Source organism: Sander vitreus, chromosome 20 (assembly GCF_031162955.1).
Source record: "Sander vitreus isolate 19-12246 chromosome 20, sanVit1, whole genome shotgun sequence".
Lineage (NCBI taxonomy): Eukaryota > Metazoa > Chordata > Actinopteri > Perciformes > Percidae > Sander > Sander vitreus.
In genome coordinates this window covers 16,797,509-16,815,652 of record NC_135874.1, presented here as the reverse complement: position 1 = coordinate 16,815,652, position 18,144 = coordinate 16,797,509, and the positions used below count along the sequence as shown (strand labels likewise).

At 40.6% G+C, this 18,144-nt stretch overlaps 3 protein-coding genes across 3 annotated transcripts; 2 read left to right on the top strand and 1 right to left on the bottom strand.

Moving 5' to 3' along the window:
• Positions 1-211: 211 nt before the first annotated feature.
• olfm4.2 (olfactomedin 4, tandem duplicate 2) lies at positions 212-1,946 on the top strand. The gene is made up of 5 exons (XM_078277093.1): positions 212-259; positions 357-524; positions 637-849; positions 931-1,072; positions 1,153-1,946. Exons 1-5 carry the CDS (start codon positions 212-214, stop codon positions 1,944-1,946), a joined length of 1,365 nt encoding a protein of 454 aa, XP_078133219.1.
• Positions 1,947-5,039: 3,093 nt separating this feature from the next.
• Positions 5,040-10,795, top strand: rps6kl1 (ribosomal protein S6 kinase-like 1). Its single transcript, XM_078277091.1, has 12 exons — positions 5,040-5,146; positions 5,885-6,001; positions 6,189-6,364; positions 6,688-6,812; positions 7,148-7,240; positions 7,331-7,378; positions 7,817-7,949; positions 8,065-9,528; positions 9,612-9,701; positions 9,905-9,987; positions 10,119-10,214; positions 10,320-10,795. Exons 2-12 carry the CDS (start codon positions 5,967-5,969, stop codon positions 10,428-10,430), a joined length of 2,454 nt encoding a protein of 817 aa, XP_078133217.1. The 5' UTR covers positions 5,040-5,146; positions 5,885-5,966; the 3' UTR covers positions 10,431-10,795.
• A 372-nt stretch (positions 10,796-11,167) lies between these two features.
• dlst (dihydrolipoamide S-succinyltransferase) lies at positions 11,168-18,142 on the bottom strand. Its single transcript, XM_078277092.1, has 15 exons — positions 18,057-18,142; positions 17,050-17,083; positions 16,908-16,947; positions 16,487-16,548; positions 16,306-16,380; positions 16,073-16,128; positions 15,513-15,621; positions 15,243-15,416; positions 14,988-15,073; positions 14,752-14,849; positions 13,031-13,161; positions 12,558-12,631; positions 12,375-12,458; positions 12,056-12,223; positions 11,168-11,813 (listed from the first exon to the last, which is right to left on the bottom strand). Exons 1-15 carry the CDS (start codon positions 18,117-18,119, stop codon positions 11,679-11,681), a joined length of 1,389 nt encoding a protein of 462 aa, XP_078133218.1. The 5' UTR covers positions 18,120-18,142; the 3' UTR covers positions 11,168-11,678.
• Positions 18,143-18,144: the final 2 nt, after the last annotated feature.

Sequence of the window (18,144 nt, the reverse complement as noted above, 5' to 3'; positions counted from 1 at the left end):
CATGGTAAGTTATTGTGAGCAAACAAGAATAATGCCATAATTCATAAGCTGCTTGTGAGTGAACATCTGTTCTTGCGTTGAAGTTCCAGACAGCTCAAATAATAACTATGGGAAGAGATAAGGGTGTTTGTGATGATGTGATAAAAGCCGTCTTTAAAAACCCTCTGAGTGGGTGACCAACAAGATACTTGAGAGGGAAAACTGAGACATGATGCTGCCAATTCTGCTGCTGCTGCTCAGTCCTGCTTTGGCCTGGATTGTAAGTGATCTTTCTGTTCTATTAAAACATGCAGGTGGATTGGTCATTTATAATAATCAACTTTAATGTTTTTTATGTTTTGTTTTTCAATTTTCAGCCAGTGCATGATTGGGAGTCTGGCAATGTGACTGCATCAGTGGGTGAGTCAGGTCAGTGTTTTTGTCACGTGTATCTGCCAGAAACCACCTTCCCTGCCGACCGGGTTCAGTACATGCAGCAAGTCAGCAAGGATCTAATCCTGGAGGTGGACATTCAAATGAACAAGGTATACAGTAAGACCTATATAGACTGAGTTCTGAGTGGTTCCACAGCATTTATACATTTTAACATTTTGTCGAGACATCATGATTCTGATTTATGTTTCTTCACTCTTTCAGATGGTGAGCTATGAGGGTATGTTGGAGGTCTACTTGAAGGAAGTGTTGGACCTGACTGTGAGAGTGTCCATGCTGGAGAGCAGTCCTGACAACTACATCAAACTGGACTTTGAGCTGCTCAGGATTGAGCTCAGAGAGTTTGAGGCTCTAGTTTCTCAGCTCAGAGACTCCCTCAACACCACTTCGCCCATGTTTGACAGTCTTTATACTGAGGTAACAGAGCCATTTGTAAATAATGTGGCTTTCTTCATTATTAAACTATAAAATTTCCATTTGATTTATGTATTTTCCCAGATTCGCAACATGACCCTCATTGTGAACCAACTGGAGACGTTTGACAAGAGCAACCTGGTGGTGATCCGTATTGAGTTCGCTAAGCTGCAGAAGAAGCTGGAGGAGTGCCAGAAGGAGCAGGAGCTCATCAAGCCAGATATCGGTAAGACAACTAATCAAAAAGATTGTGGATGAAAAAAAACTGATATTGCTGGCCAATTAACATTTTTCTTTTCTTTCCAGGCGACTGTAATCACACAGGAATCATGAGCATCAGCAAGCCAATAGTGGTCCAAATGAATGCTCATTTAAATGCAGGTTATCAATATGGGGGCTGGGGAAAAGACTCCAAACCAGTTCGAGGCTATGAATCAATGTACTTCTATGGTGCACACACCACTCCCTCTGTGCATAACTTCTATTTGTACTCGGACTATGAAAAGCTGATTCTGAGATCCTCATTCAAACAACATGACATACCAAGTGGGTGGGCAGGTGCCGGTAACAATTACATTGTTCATGGTAACACCATTTATTATCAGATCAACACACCTTTCAGTATGAGCAAGCTGAATCTGACCAGTTCAAAATATGACTACAGAGTGATCCCAGCTGCTAGTCAAAGATTCTCGTACAGTTACTCAGACCATCAGAACATGGACTTTGCAGCTGATGAAAATGGCTTGTGGGTAATGTATGCCTCAGAGGCAAGCAGAGGGAAAATTGTCATTGCTAAAATAGATGAGAAATCGTTTGGCATTGAGGGTGAGTGGAACACTGGTGCGTTCAAGCAGTTGGCTGGCAACGCTTTCATGGCCTGTGGAGTCATGTACGCCACCAGGTCAGTGGATCTGAACACAGAGGAGATCTACTATGCCTTCGACACGAAGACCAATGAGGAGAAACACCTCAATATCCCCTTCCAGAAGTTCCAGGAGAAATACAGCAACCTGCACTACAATCCCTTTGATCAAAAGCTCTACATGTACAACAACGGCTACTATGTGTCCTACAATGTGAGGTTTAACAAAGAATGATGCCTCCTCTTTGTGATCTACGTATTGTGATTGATATGAATGATCTGTATTTACTCACTTTGTCACTGGAGCTCTATAAAGCTGTAACACATACATTTTTTAACTGTCTTTTCCTGAATAAAATCAAACTGAAGCATTCAAATTGTGTTAAATGCCTTAAGTTTGTATGCATATAAATACAACTATTACAAAATTACTGATACATACAATAAGGGAAAAACTGCACAAGTAAAGATTAGTTTCAGATAATCAACTGAAACAATTAAATAAAAGTATAAATTATTGAAAGTAAGATCCAATGTGTTCAATTCAATATGGCTTTAATTAAGTTGTTACAAAATATATGAGATTTCGGCACTACTGTATCTTCATCAGATTTAAAATGGACAAAGACATAAGGCAAATACACACTAATCAATCTAAAATAGGTGTACATTTGTCATTGGATCGTAAGTTAAACAGGATGTTAAATCAAATTGAATAATCAAAAGAACAGATACACAGTATGTTAAAGATATAAAATCAAGTACAAAAAGGTGCAAGTACTGCAGCAGACTGGTATCAGTCACTGTATCTCTTAATAATCCCACAACAGAGTGGCAAGGTCAACATGCAGTTATTGCTTTCTGCTGCTTAAACAGAATAGAAACAATGCTCATATTAATGTCTGCTTTTCCAATCTCGAGGGACAGGATGAACCAAGAATAAGTTGCTTTGTTTGACTCATATTTTCCGTTTTGTCTCCAGGGTGTAATGAACGCTTAAGATTAATATTGAACCAATTATCCAGCAGCCCCAGCTAATCAAAATCAAAACAAACTGACTGAAAAGAGAAATTGACAATCAAATATTTCATGTCTAGTGAAAGTTAGTGTTACTTTTCTATTTCGCTACTGAGTTCAAGTATATTAATTTGGGAAACTCAGAATGGAAACAGCTCTGTCAGTGAGTTTGTAATATTTGTGTCATTTCAGGACACATTTTGGCACTTGTGAAAGTGGGTGAGACATTCTTCTTGTTTTTTTGTCACATAGGAGGTACATACTGTAGCATGAGTATATAATCATAGTGTGAATGAACTTCAGGAGGAAAAGTCTTCTCACTTCACATAAAAACAATATATTACATGTGCCAAAGGTGGTTTTGTCAAATATACTGATTCTGAAAAAACATGTTTTATATTTCGTGCACTATGTTCTCACTAGTATGGTCTTGCTTAATCAAATAAAATCAATGTCAGAATGTACAGAGAGCAGTCACTATTTACATCCTGACGTTTTGAGGGTCAATCATATACTTATTCACCAAACCAGTACCTGGACTTTTCAGCTGATGTAATGTATGCTACAGAGGAGATCAAGGGTAAAATTGTTAGATTGTAGCTAAGTTAGATGAGAAATCCTTGGGCATTGAGGATGAATGGACCATTAGCCTCTAGTACGGAATGTTTTTATGGTGTGAGTTATGTATACCACCAGGCCAGGAGATCTGAAGACAGAGAACATATATTATTCATATGACACCAAAACTGGAAAGGAGAGATACATGAGTATTTTCATTCAAAAATTCCAGGAACGATTTGTCAACCTGCACTACAATCCCACTGACCAGAAGCTTTACATGTACAACAATGGCTATTATGCATCCTACAATGTGAGGTTTAACAAAGAATGACGCCTCTTATTCTTGATCTGCTGTATTATGATTGATACACATGATTTTAACAGAATGTCTCTGAGTTAGTACTAAAAACTGCACTTGTGTGTCTGGAATCAAATCAAAATTAAACATTGAAATTAGTGTCCTGTCTTGTTTTAATTTATGTAAAAGTGTGAAAAATAAAAGATGACTGGATGAACATTTGAGAAAGGGTGTAAAGTTATCATAAAACTAAATCAGACCCCTACCTTTCTGCTTTTTGGATAAGGTTGTAGCATCTCAGGCCCCCCTCCTCTCTTACTATCCTGCTCCATGCTGGAGCTTCCACCCCCCTCTGTAAGTCGGCCCTCCCTTAAGGGGGTAATGACTCTCCTTTGTGCTGTGACTGGAGCCTGGCTCCATCTGGCACAGAGCACCAAGACCCAGCAGATTATGGATTCTGGGCAGGGTGATCCTTCCTTTCATAGTGGATGGGACACATCAAAGCAATACTGTAATAGAATAAAAAAGAATGTATTTATTGTCATTGCACAACCAAGTACAATGAAATTAAGTAGCAATCCTGATATAGTACATAGAATCAGAAATAGAGAATAAAAAATATACAAAGATATGTTACAGATAACAATATGTGCATTTTCTGTGACTAAAACAATATACTGTAGTGGTTATATATATATATATACACACACTCATATACTCATATATCACTCATATTCATATATATACACTGTTAGGAATAAATATGTACAAGGAATATGCTAAGATCCGATTGAATGTGAACATCTGTGCAGCGTTATACACATAAATAAATACCAAAAATAAATACAAAGGTGAAGTTGAAATGTAACTAACCTATGGCTCTGGGGTAAAACCTGTTTTTGAGTCTGTTTGTCTGTGACTCGATTGAACTAAAGCGTCTACCACAGGGTAGCGGGTCAAACAGACAGTGTCCGGGGTAGGTTGGATCTTTCAGTGTGCTGGCTGCTCTACTGAGGCAGTGAACACTGAAAAGGTCCTCCAAAGAAGACAGTGAGCAGCCAGTGATCCTCTGGGCAGCATTTATGACCCTCTGAAGGGATTTCCTGTCTGCTGCTGAGCAGATGGCATACCATGTGGTGAAAGAGTACACTAGCACACTCTCGATGGAGCAGCGGTAGAAGGAATTCGTATTCATTCATAATCATTTAATAAATTGCGATTACAATTTTCATATGGGACAAAAAAGCTAAACACAATCCATTTTGGAAGTAAAAGTCAGGGTTGAAAATGGCCTTCAGTCAGTTTACACAAAAACAGTACTGTCTCTTTAAATCGGCCAGCATCTGTCAGGATGAGAGGGGGAGAAGTTAGCGCCTTGTGTGAAATGGTACCTTAAAGTGACATCATGCTCAGCCAATCGGCAGCCTCTCCCGAGCTCTCTCGTCCTCCCGCTGCTCCTGAGAGGAGTGTGTTGAGGCTGCCGAAGACACGGGCTGCTGCTGCCGCTGCTGATGCTGCTGCTGGGGTGGAAGGTCCAGGGCACGCTCGCCTCACATCAGGTACAGTGTGTGTATATTTGTGTGCTTGTTTTCTGTGCTATTTGGTCATTTATTTACCATGGTGGATCGCTAACTCATTGGGTATGGAAGTGCATGTTGAGAAGATGATGATGGAGGAGACTGAAGATGGCTTTGTGTGTTTCATAACACTCCTTAGATGATGTCGTCTCCATGATCGTAACCAGGATGGGGTGATTGTGTATGTGTGTGCGTGTGTGTGATGTTTGTGTTTTAGTCTGTAGCCGAAATTCAGGGGAAATAAATGATATCTTACATCAATGGTAGGTTTTCTAGTGAGCATTAGCCTTCCCTGTCTGACTGGTAATACATTTGTATAATGTGACAAAGATCAATTGCATAATATTTGATGACTTTTGTTTATAACATTTGTGTCAGCAGAGATTGTATTTTCCCACTGGAAATAATCCACTTTACGTGATTTGTGTAAGTGTGTGGGTTGATGTCCTAGATCAGTGTGGAATATATTATTGTAAAAATATAGTAAAATATGGGTGTCGACACTCTCTCCAGTCATCACCTTTAGGTTTCTACCATCCCCATGACTACGTGATTTACCTGAGACAAATGACAGTGTGCCTCAGTGCTCTGAGTCATCTCCCTGTCATCTTGGACGTTGGCAACTCTGCTTCTTTCCATTCATCAAAAAATAGTAGTCACAAGCTTGTACTCACTTCCTGTGCTGGTCTGGAGGTTAACTCTTTGTTTCCATTGGCTCAGATGACAATGCTGTGCTGCAAAGACCTGAGCCTTGGAATCAACGGGGGCAGACTCACACCGAGCCCAGTGACAACAGACAGAGATGTGTCGTGCTGTTGATAAGACAAGGGAGCAAAGGTAACTCCGAAGAAGACTCTTTAAGAGCCACAGTGTGATTTACTTACAACAGCTTAAGATTCAGTTTCAGTTTCTAATTTGAGACAGCTTGTTATTTTTTATTCTTTTGTTGAATTTCTGCCATGTCTGAATTAAGTCCAGCTGAATAAACAGTATTGTTTTTTTATGCTATTTATGCTATGCTCAGGCCCATCTGGTCCTTGACGGACGTCCAAAACAAGGCAGCGATGGCAAAAAGAGATTACCTGGTGGAGGCAGCCAAGCAGATCCGCATGGCACTGGACAGTGAGGTCAATGAGGACTATGAGGCAGCTTTCAGTTACTATAAGAATGGGGTGGACTTGCTGTTGAATGGGGTTCAGTGTAAGTGGACATTTGGTCTTTCACACAAGTCTTTAAGGCTATGTAATGATGAGGAATTTCAAGAGGTGTGTTTGCACAAGACATGTGATGGGAACATGTGGAGCAGAAAAAAAACAGGAAGTCACAAACCAAAGGTTAAACACAGATTCCCTCACTGGCAAGACATTTCCCCCTCCACAGTGTAAATAGTCAGCTGTGTGGAACCAATCTTTATTCTAGATACAGCCTAAGGTGTAGTCAGGACAGGATCTTGTCTGTTAGATTGATTCTATTCACACAGCTACAGTATTTTCTTTATTTGATAGAACTTTACTGTTTTACAGTGGACCCAAACAAGGATCGTCGGGAGGCTGTGAAAAGAAAGACAACCCAATATCTGAAGAGAGCTGAAGAAATCTTCATAACACATCTGCAGGACAACTTGGGGAAAGGAAGCTCTCATTTAGGGGTAAGATATTCTTCCTTTACTATCATTTACAAAACATACATCTTATTGTCTCTCATGTGCTCTAAATGTACAGCGAAATGTAGGCTTGAGGCATTGTTAGTGTTCACAAAAGTGTTCATAAGTCAAATATTGAATAAGTCACATTAAAGTGTCAGCATTCCCAGCTTGTAGTCCTTGAGAGTTGAATAACATAAAAGAGCACATCCTGTATTGCTTCTTACATGAGACTAAACATTTAGTGACTGTCTGTCTCACACTAAAGCCTTATTCATCTCAAATACTGTGGAAAAAAAATGATTGCTTCTGTAGGTGACATGCATGACTTTCATCACCAGGGTTATAGCAGTCTGAGATTCCGTCCAATCAGACACTTGAGTTCGCCTGTGGAGGATCTGGAGATGTGTAAGGTGGTGGGAGTGACTGATAAGGTAAGACTGTAACACTTACTACCTTTGTGTTTCCATATCAGTGTTGGCTTTGTGTATTGACAGTCCTTGAAGTTATTTTTCTTTCCAAAGGTCATGATTGTCAAAAGTATGGTCAATAAGGAGACATTTGTTGTAAAGGTGAGTATACAGATTTCCTCCTTTCTTTCTTCCAGGTATAGTATTACACTGAAGAGTATGCTCTATATTATAATACATTTAAATTAAAAATGCCTCCATATGCCTACATCTATCCACTGGTAGTGGAGATGTTTTGGGGGTTGTTATTATATACTGTGGCTGGCCAGTTGATGGGAGCTATTTCCCTCCTGTCTCCCTGAGTATCATCCAGCATTGATCTGCCAGAAAGCTCTCACCCTTTTAGCCAGGGCAAGTGCACCTCAAATTTCAATGACCAGAGAGACATGGTAACAGACAGACACTAATCTCTAAGGGGGCAATCCAAGCAGTCTTTTCTTTCTTTTTAAACCATGTCTGATTTAATACCCTTTTTTTCTCCATATAAACATGTGCATTTCCTAAAAAGATCAGCCCAAATGTGTGTATGTGTTCTTGCAGAGTCTGGTCAAGTCAAGCTGGGAGAGCAGGGACCAGCCAACCATCATTCCTCAGGGGGTGCCATACATGGTTAAGCTGCTAAGATATTACGTCAGTGAGGATGCTGTGTACCTGCATCTTGAGCATGTCAAAGGTGAGCTTTTAACAACCTCTCTGTTCTCAGTGCTGATAGGAGCATGTTGGGTGGATTTTGAAGCTTGCACTTCGCTCCAATGTCTGATCTAGTTTTTCTTTCCATATTGTCCTAGGTGGGAGGCTCTTCTCCAAGCTGCACAAGCTGAGGAACGAGAAGGCCAAGGAACACCCAGAATGCTTCACTTCTGGCCAGCAAAGCATCAAGCTGAAGGCCAGCTACACCTCACCCACAATCAGCACAGACTACCAGCACAACAGCAGAGGGAGCACAGGAGTGATTCCAGAAAAATTGAGCGACGAGAGCCCAGACGCAGACTTCCCCACCTCATGGGATGAGACTCAGCAGAGGCTGGAGAGCTGCGGGACTCACTCCTACATCGAGGAGACGGGTTGTCTGCAGAACACACGCTCTGCAGCATCATTTTATACCAAGCTTGATCGGCTAACTCTGAATTCAGGCCCGACGAGGACACAGGTTGACACCCGCATCCATCCACCAGCTCCTAGTTTGTGTTTGCACTCCAGTGAAACTCAGGAACAGCCTGCTCTTCCTCTGTCTTGCACTCGTGTCAGTCACGCTCTCGATGTCATGTCAGTACTTCATAAGAAGAAAGGTGGAATGGGACTGACAGAGTGCAGCTCTGAGTTTGAAGTGGCTTGGAAAGCTGCAGATCCAGCACATAACTGTGAGCAAATAAACCGCTATGCAGTGACTGACAGTCATTTAAATAGCATGCTAGGACAAACACCACCTCATACAAATCAGACCTCATTTATAAAAGCAGGATCCCCAAACAGTGAAAATAATGGCTTGAGTTCTTCCCCTGCCATCTTGCATCTTCCTCTCCATTGCCAAACCCAGATCCGTGGCAGGGCATCATGGGATAGCAATGGATTTCAGCAAGGATCTGTTTTGAGTGGTAACTCTGTAGATATGGTTACAGACTCAAAGCAGGACAGCAGCAGTCCAACCACTGAGGATAGAAATGGCATGGTAGTCATCAGGAGCACGGACAGAGCAGTATTTTCTGACAACACAGACATGAGGCTCACCTCAGAAAGCTACTGGCCTTCCTCTGCGTCCCTCTGCCACAGCATTGCAGGAAAACAGGGGACATTTTCAGGGGCCCCCATTGCCCTTTCAGGGATGACGTACAAAGGGGAAACATGTTCCAGTGAGGCAAGAGAGGGTGAAGCGGAGGCTTGTGAATTGCTGAGTCCTGGAGAGAAGGTGACATCTGGAAAAGGGCGATCATATGTGGGCTGGTTCTCCTCTGGTCCTACTGGAGCCCCGCCCCACAAGAGGGGAGAGGATGTGGATGCTTACCTTAATTCAGAAGGATCGGAGGAGCAGGGGGAAGACCAGATCATAGAGGTGGATGGCTGGTGCCATCTGCCTCGGTTCCCTGTGAAGTACTCCAGTACTACAGATAAGGCCATGCAGACCTGCTGGGGGCTTCCAGAGGCAGAGGTGTGTGTCTGGGGGGCTCAGATTCTGCTGGCCCTTGAGAGTCTACATCAGCAAGGCATTGTGTGTCGGGATCTCAACCCTAGAAATGTTCTACTCACCAGCAACGGTGAGTTCATCAAATACATGTAAAAGACCACATGTGGAAAACCACCATACTTTTGATTTTGATCAAACACAATGTTTTCACAGGAAAGGTGTGTTTGACGTTTTTTGGACAGTGGAGTGAGGTTCAGTCAGAGATCAGCTCCAAAGCTACAGCACAGATGTACTGTGCTCCAGGTAAGAATATGCATTACTGTAAGCTGAAACCAGTGATTGTTCCCTGGTGTAACCTGCCACCTAGTGGCAGGATTAAGCTGGTCCACTTTACTCGGAATAAGGTCAAGTACTGCACATTGTATGGAAATATGAAGACACCAAAACTCATTTTAAAAAATCTTGTGCAAGAATACAACTAAACTCATTTTGTTGTACGTTTACAGAAATTGGTGGTGTGTCCAGAGTTACAGAGGCGTGTGATTGGTGGAGTCTTGGGGCTTTGTTGTTTGAACTCCTAACAGGAATGGTAAGCGAAAGGCTCTACAAGCATTTTCAGTTTCCAAGAGTAAAGTCTGCAACTTTGTCATTTTGCACCATTCCTGCAAACTGTGGCATTGGGTCATGGTTTCTCACACACTCCGCTCACTGTGCTTCCAGCCACTGTGGCAGCTCCATCCAGCAGGAATCCACTCCCACACCCAGCTGCTCATCCCCAACCACCTGGGTGCTGCAGCTGCGTCTCTGCTCACTGAGGTTAGGCTTCTGTTCTAAATATTATGCTCAGTGTCACTAAATTGCAACATAGATGGTGTGATTTCATTTTACAGTATCTCAATTCTCCATTATGCTGCTTTGCAGTTGCTTCAGTTTGATGCTGGCTATCGCTTGGGTTCTGGAGGTGGAGGTGTGAGTGACATCAAGTGTCATCCCTTCTTCAGCAGTGTCTCCTGGAAAGCTCTGAGCTGCTAGCAGGTGCAGCTGCTTCACCTCTGAGTGGCCAAAATGGATGCACCAGACCCCTGGTTTTCTTTGCACTTTGTGCTTCCCAAAGAAAAATGACACAATAAAAACTGAAACATGAACAAAACTAGTAAACCATATCTCTTCCAAAAGATGAAACAAATTGACTTATTGTAACTTGCGAGAGTCTTATATTGTAATTTAAGGTACCTTTGATGCAATTTTGGTATATATTTAAATTTTAAAGTATCCTTGCATATTATCACCACGCATGAAAACTGACACAGACTAAATTCTGACAATTACAAATGTTTGGACTGCCATTAAATATTGTAGAAAAAAGGATATTAGGCAATAAATGTTACTCTTCTCTATCCATGGCATTTTATTGACTGTTGGTCTTAAGCGTTATAAATTGCTCAATAGGCTATGCATGGTCCCAAAGAGGACTAAGACAAGACCATTTTAAGAATATCACTATTTGGGACTTTTATTAGGTATTAAGTCTTTTTCATCTTATTAGTTGACCAATAGTCCACAGCCCATTTACAGACAGGTGACGAGTTAAAGGAAAGGCTTCCATTCAAGATATACTGCATGATAAGCAGTGAACATCATCTAACAATGCCTTAGTAAGAGTTAACTACTAACTTTAATATTGGTTTTGTTTTAATGGGTCTGGGTTTATTCTTGTAAATTTAGCTACCATGTTACATTTAAAAAAAAAAAAAATCCAAAACAAAAACTACAGTTGAGTAATGCAGCTTTTATTGTTTAAAACTTTTTTAAATAGTCTTTCTTACACAGCATAAAGATTTCCCTCATTTGAGAAACAGATAGCATAAATTCTCAGAGAATTTCTTCACTTTGGACATTTAAGAACATAGCCCCATGAGTGTTTATTCTTCTTCTCTCAACCAAAATAATGAAATGATACTATGGAGTTTATCTAGGTTTGTCATTCATCTCTCAATAAGTAATAAAATTACATTTGGCGCGGAAGTAATAGAATATCCTTTTTTGATCTAGAGACCAGCACCACAGAAACCCCAGACCCCGACATTTCTTCACAACAGCAGCGAACTGTTTATCACTGGCTGCCTTACAAATGTCCATTGTACAACTCAACTGTTCTCCAAAAATTATTTTTCTAGTTAACCGATACAACATCTGCAGTTACGGTAATGTTCATCAGGTGAATACAGCCACTGTTTGTTTAGGGTGGTTTATTTGGTTGGGCCAAGAGTGCACAAGGATTTACATGTCAAGGAGCAGCACCCTGGGGTCTTCCACCACTGACTTGATCTTGCGCAGGAAAGTAACGGCCTCTCTTCCATCAATCAGACGATGGTCGTACGTCAGGGCAACATACATCATGGGACGGATCTCCACCTAAACAAAGTGGAATACAAGAGAAAAGGAGTCAATGCATATACAATTTGAAATACTCACACCAGTGACTGTTTGATAATTAGCAAACAGGTATGTATGTATGACAGATTTGACAAACCAAACCCATTTTTTTAAGTTAAAAACAGCAAGTTTATCAATTCAATTATCCTTTGATCATTTTCGATGTGACCATTCTATTGCTAAATACAGTGTATTTTATGTATTACATTGAGGAAACGAACCTTGCCACCGACTGCTACAGGCCTGTCAAAAATGCCATGCATGCCTAAAATAGCAGACTGTGGTGGATTGATTATAGGTGTGCCGAACATGGACCCAAACACGCCACCGTTGCTGATGGTGAAGGTTCCTCCGTCCATGTCTTCAACAGCCAGCTCATTCTTACGGGCCTAAGAACACACATCCACAATTAAGATCAATCACACATTGAGGAAATCTCAAGATAAGAAACTTTCACAACAAGGGTATAAAAAAAAGAAGAATAAACTACAACAAACGCATGACTCAAAATATGACATAATATACAATTTTAAACATTACCTTTTCTCCCAACAAATTGATGGCCTTCTCAATATCAGTAAAATTCATTCCCTCTACGCTTCGGATTACAGGAACCACCAGACCCTGAGAGAAAAGTTACAGGACTGAATTTCCTTCACGTTAAAGACGAGTGGACTATCAAGCACTTTCAATTAACATAACAATATAATGTGCTTGTCTCACCTTTGGCGTGGCCACAGCCACACTGATGTCAACGTAGTCCCTGTACACAATCTCTTTGGTCATGTCGTCAATTACTGAAAACACAAAGAAAGTTTAATCATTGTACACAGAAGAAAAATGTATACAGGACAAAACTAAATACTCACTACGTTTTCACCAAGATTGATTTCCTTTTCACGCATGCCAATTTCAGTTACATGCAAGAAAAAAAGCCATAGAAGATGAAACCCACAGACTATTTTTGATTTGTAAAAGCCAGCAATCAGACCCCTCCCCCTGCTTCATTGTGGTCTATCTAAATAGGTCAGGGGGGTCTAAAGGCAGTAAATAAGGTTTGAAGTGAACTATACTGAAACTTAAATCGTTTTCTTCACCAGACACATATGCACTGACTTGTACACATACGTGCAAAAGACCACCAGAATGAACACCACAAAGTGAGGTTTCTCAGTCTTTTAAGGTTGATTCTATACCAGCATTGACAGCAGGTTGGTCAGCCAGAGCGTAGGCAGCAGCTTTCACAAACGCAGACATGAAGCCCAACTTGATGTTATGCTTTTTCAGGAAGGCATCTTTGTAAGTCTTCCTCAGCTCTGTGATGTTGCTGCAGGGAAATACAAACATAACATAGATCATCTAACAATTGGCATTAAGGCAAGAAGCAGGGTTGAAGCCTACAGGATACTGAATATGATGATTGTTATGAACATAAAAGGAAAGAGAAAAAAGAAAAATCAGTGGGGCTAAAAGATTTGGGGATTTAAATACACATTCATTTAAACATGGAAAATACAGAGGTGCTTTAAGAATGACTTAAACATGCATTTTATCACAACCTCCCCACCCCCAAACATGTTATGTTCACAACATGTCTGTCATACCCGTGACTCTAAATTACTGAAATTCAAAAGGCTAATTGTGTTTGTCCGACTATAGCTTCACTATAGAAATGTTTTTTCATACCTTATTAAAATCCTTTTCAATGTACTTGAAGGGTTTTTAAGTGTTACCGCTTTGTTTAATTTATAAACCATATTTAAAAACGATATTAGCTAAAATAAGACAATCCATGGCTATTGCTTATAATAGGTTATCACACATTTAAATAGAAGCCTAATGTTATACTAACCTCTAAGATACACTAGAAACAGAGATACTAGAAACTCCATGAAAATAGCTTTTCAAATATTGTAACTATGTTAAGATATGTCACAATCTAAAATCTCTTAAAAAAGGGAGAAAAAAAAAAAAACAGTGCCTTTTATGACTATAAAAGAATGCTATTACAGATCGCGGTGGATTAAAGCTATTGAAATTGGCCCGCTAATCGTTTCATCATTGCTCATTTTTCTCGTGTATCTCTCTTTTTAATTGTTTGTTTTCCTGTCTCTAACCCTGTTGAAGCTCTAGGGTTTCTCCGCTAACATAATTAGCCCCTCCCAAGACACAGACTCTCCGAGAAAGGAGAGAAGAAGCGATAAAAATCTTCACTTTCTAGAGCCTGTAAATCTTATTGGGCTGTCATAAAAGCCCATATCGGTTGAGGCAGCTCTTCCACTCAGAGCGCAGGTCTCTGTGGGCCCCTACAGATGCTCGAGCCTCCTGCTCTGACTAGCTCCTTCGGCTCCAGATGAGCCCTAGCATGGGAAGTCTTCCTCCAGACCATCAATGTCAATCTAATTAGGATACATAGAAAACCCTGAATAGCTGAAAGCTGACACCACACATTTGCGGGGAAGAGAAATCCTCAAAGTGTCCTCTTCAGCACAGGGGGCAAGTGCAGACAATAACATTTCCTTGTAAATTAATAAAATCTGTTTTAACAATTCTTATCTTCGTTTTAGATGGCATTACGACCAAATATTTACATTCCAGTGTTTAAGAGGATATTGGGTTTCAAAAAGCTTTTCCTATTGGGCAGATTCCAATCCATAACCATTTGTGCAAGTGTTGTTTTGGCTTTTAACACGGAGGTACATACAATATGTACTGTATACAGTGTGCGTACTGCACACTTACAAACATGTTTATAGATATTTAAACAGATTTGGACTCCTACACTCTATAAGGTCTGTTTTTTTTCTTCTTTCAATCGGTTCAATTTATATGCGTTAATGCAGCGGAGCATATTTCACGTTTGATATCTAAAATAGCATTGAGGGCTAAAAAATGTAGGTCATTTAGAATTTCCTACCTCATGTCGACCTCATTAAACGTAGTCAGCATAGCGCAGGTGTTTTGGGCTTCCTTCAGTCTCTGGGCAATTCTCAGTCTCATGCGGTTCATCTTCACCTAAAACAAAAAACAAGAATTATCAGATTTACTAAAACTCTGTTTCCAATTATTACTGTACTAGACCATTAAACACATCATCAGTCATCAGATACTCCTAAATGTTATTTAGGTGTAGTGGTGATTTTTGCACTTTACCCTGCTCTCTGTCCTGGCTGCTTTAGCCCCTCCCTCAGCTTGAGCCATTGGTGCAACTGGAGCAGGAGTCGGCTTGATGGTGGAAACTATGAGAAAGACATAACGAAGCAGTTAGTATCTGTAAACATCAGTTTAGTGGAACTGGTGAAAGCCAGTGCCTACAATGATTAATCATGTAAGCTAGAGGTCAAGAGCACAGATGTCAAGCAAAACAGTTCTCACATGACACAGACCGTCTGTCTCATGACAACTAACCTGGTTTGCTGTCCATAGCATGTGCTGGCACAGGTGGCACAGGGGGCATAGTGGTGGGAATGGGGCCCACAGCTGAGGGGGGAGAAGATGGAGGGGGAGTAGCAGAAGGTGGTGGAGGGGCTGCAGCCACCGGGGCCTCTGCTTTTGGAGCTTCTGCAGCTTTGGGAGCACCAGCTAAAGACACAGAGCTGAACAATCAGGATAAAGGCAGACTTTAAAGTATTACTATTTTCAAAGTCGCACAATTTTCAATGAAAATACAATAACGACCTCCTTTTCGAAGCTTAAAGAGCGCAGTTCCTCCCTCGACCTTCCCCCCATCAGGGACCAAAAGCTCCTCAATCACCCCAGCAGCAGGAGAGGGAACCTGCACTGATGTCTGATGGCAGGGAAAAAACACAAGTCAAAATAATTGTATGTTTAATAATAAAAAAAAAAAAAGTAAATAGTTACATATAGGATAATAGGATATTTTCTAAATAGCATACATGTTGTGATTTGGCTGGTGCCAAAGTAATAAATGCATGCATTTATTTAAGATAAAACTTAACTTTCACCAAAAGTTCATAGAAGAAATGATTGAAAAAATATTCACAGTCAGGAGAAAGTGACACACTTCAGTAATGATTTGCCCTTTTTCTTGTCTCTTGCACCAGGCCCCACAAATATGAATTTTTAAAAAGGTTAAAATTGAGTACTATTTTGGGAAAAGAACATGCCCCAATACTTTGATTCATGGTATGCCGCACACTCTGAAGGCTTTTACTTTTGCAGGCAAGGCCCAACAACTACCAGCAATCAAAAACATTGTGGCATTTACTTAGTTTTACCTTATCAGTCTCAATTTCGCACACCACCTCATCCTCAGCGACGGTGTCTCCAACAGCTGTAGGGAGAAAGCTTTATTTTGGCATCTGAGAGCAAACTGACTACCTTTTGTTTAATTTGGTTGTAACTTGGTTGTTATCTGTATCAGAAGCATCCATCCATCCTTCATCTGTAACCGCTTATCCTTTACAGGCTCAGAAGGAACTAATGTATGTTAATTAATAAAAGGAGTTACCTTTCTCCCACCTCACATCCCCCTCTGTGACAGATTCTGCAAACGCAGGGGTTTTGACTGTGACAACTTCATCTCCTGGAGAACAAAGACAAATCAAAGGAGATGCATTTCTTCACACCACACATCAGTGGTCGAGCTTCAGATAAGTGCAGAAATGAAAGGCATGCGGGCCCAAACATACTGTAGGCTACAGATGTCCTGAAGTACTGGATTTGGAAGACGCTGGACCGGGGATCAGATTTTCTAAAAATAAAACAAAAAACACAAAAAATGTAATAAATTCAGACAAGTAATACAAATCTCCAACACTACTTTAATGTTTCATCCAAGAGTGCAAAAAAATATGATTCAGATTTGGCTTGTGTGTATGGAACAGCACATGCTATACTCATAATTGGAAAATAGGTTCATGACAGTGCATGCCACCCATGCACTGTCATGAAGCATTGACGACTGAGGAACTGAAGACTGTCCATGTCAAGTCCAAGTCATTCATCATATCTAATGATATACAATATATGGTATAATGGTGTACTTACAGTCACACAGTAAAGTTGCGTGTCTCTTCAAATAGTTAAGTTTTTATGAGTAAATGTACTTACACATTGCTGTTCAAAGTAATAGAATGGCTAGCTGATAGAGCTGTAAGAAAATGGAAAAGGGCAATGTGTTAATAACTTTTTGCAGCAGGACTATCCAAAAGCAAAGATTGGGATTTCAGACTTCAACAGTAACAAGACATACCTGCCGTGGCCCGACGAGCTAATGCATTATTCCCCTGTGACAAGATAAAGTTAGTCAATATTAAACGTCTGTAACTTTTTTTTAAATGTTTAGTATTGTGCAGAAGAACAACTCAATGTCTTGAAAATTTGACAACATTGAAAAATTTACATCAAGGTCAATATAACTATGTCTAACAGTGAACATAAATAACAGTTGGGATTGTGCATAAATGGCAGTGGTGTCATCAACAGGGAGATAAGTAAGTGCTGTCGGTCAAAGGTCACTTCTACGCGCTAGACGACGACATTGGCTAATCAATGCATTATCCGGCAAACAGGTGGCTTGTGTGGTTTTGGATTAGAATTGCACCAGAAAATGCATAATATATATATTTTATTGAAGCAGCTAACGTTACTTAAACAGCTGCATTAAAGCTTAATTATCAACTACTAATCTCGCTGACAATTACAAACTAACGTTAGGGCTTTGCTGACATTTGACTATGCTTACTTAACTTTAGCTTCTAATGCAACGACAGAAATGTACACCCACACTAAAAGGAAAAAAAAACATTGACACTATTATAATTCCATTAAGTTAGTTAAACTGGGCGTTGTTTTCTCTCATAAACCACAATATGACCTCAGCATGACAGCTAAAAGCACTTAGCTAGCTAACCTTCCAGTTCATTTAGCTTAGTGTGGCTAACGTTAGTATTTGATAAGTTTGCGACAAGATATTTTGTGCGTAGGTCAAACAACTTTAACATTCATGTCAAAACGAGAGACCAACTCAACACAGAGAACACTGATTTAAGCGTACTGTCTTAAGACAAGACTAGTGAAGGAAAGTGTCATACTGTCCTTGGCTTACAATGTTACGGCCTGATCATGGCCTACAGCTAATGCTAATGCTAATGGTAGCTCTGATAGAGCTGAACACACAGAAGCTGCGCCTTCGCCCGCAGCCAGAGAGGAGTCATCTAGCGAGTGGCCACGACAACATTTTATTTGCTTGTTGCCTACCTGGCGGATGGCAGAGAAGGCACGGCCAAAATTCCTGGTGAGACACCGGGAATGGGATAACATGGTGGCTGTGTGACAGCAGCCTGTC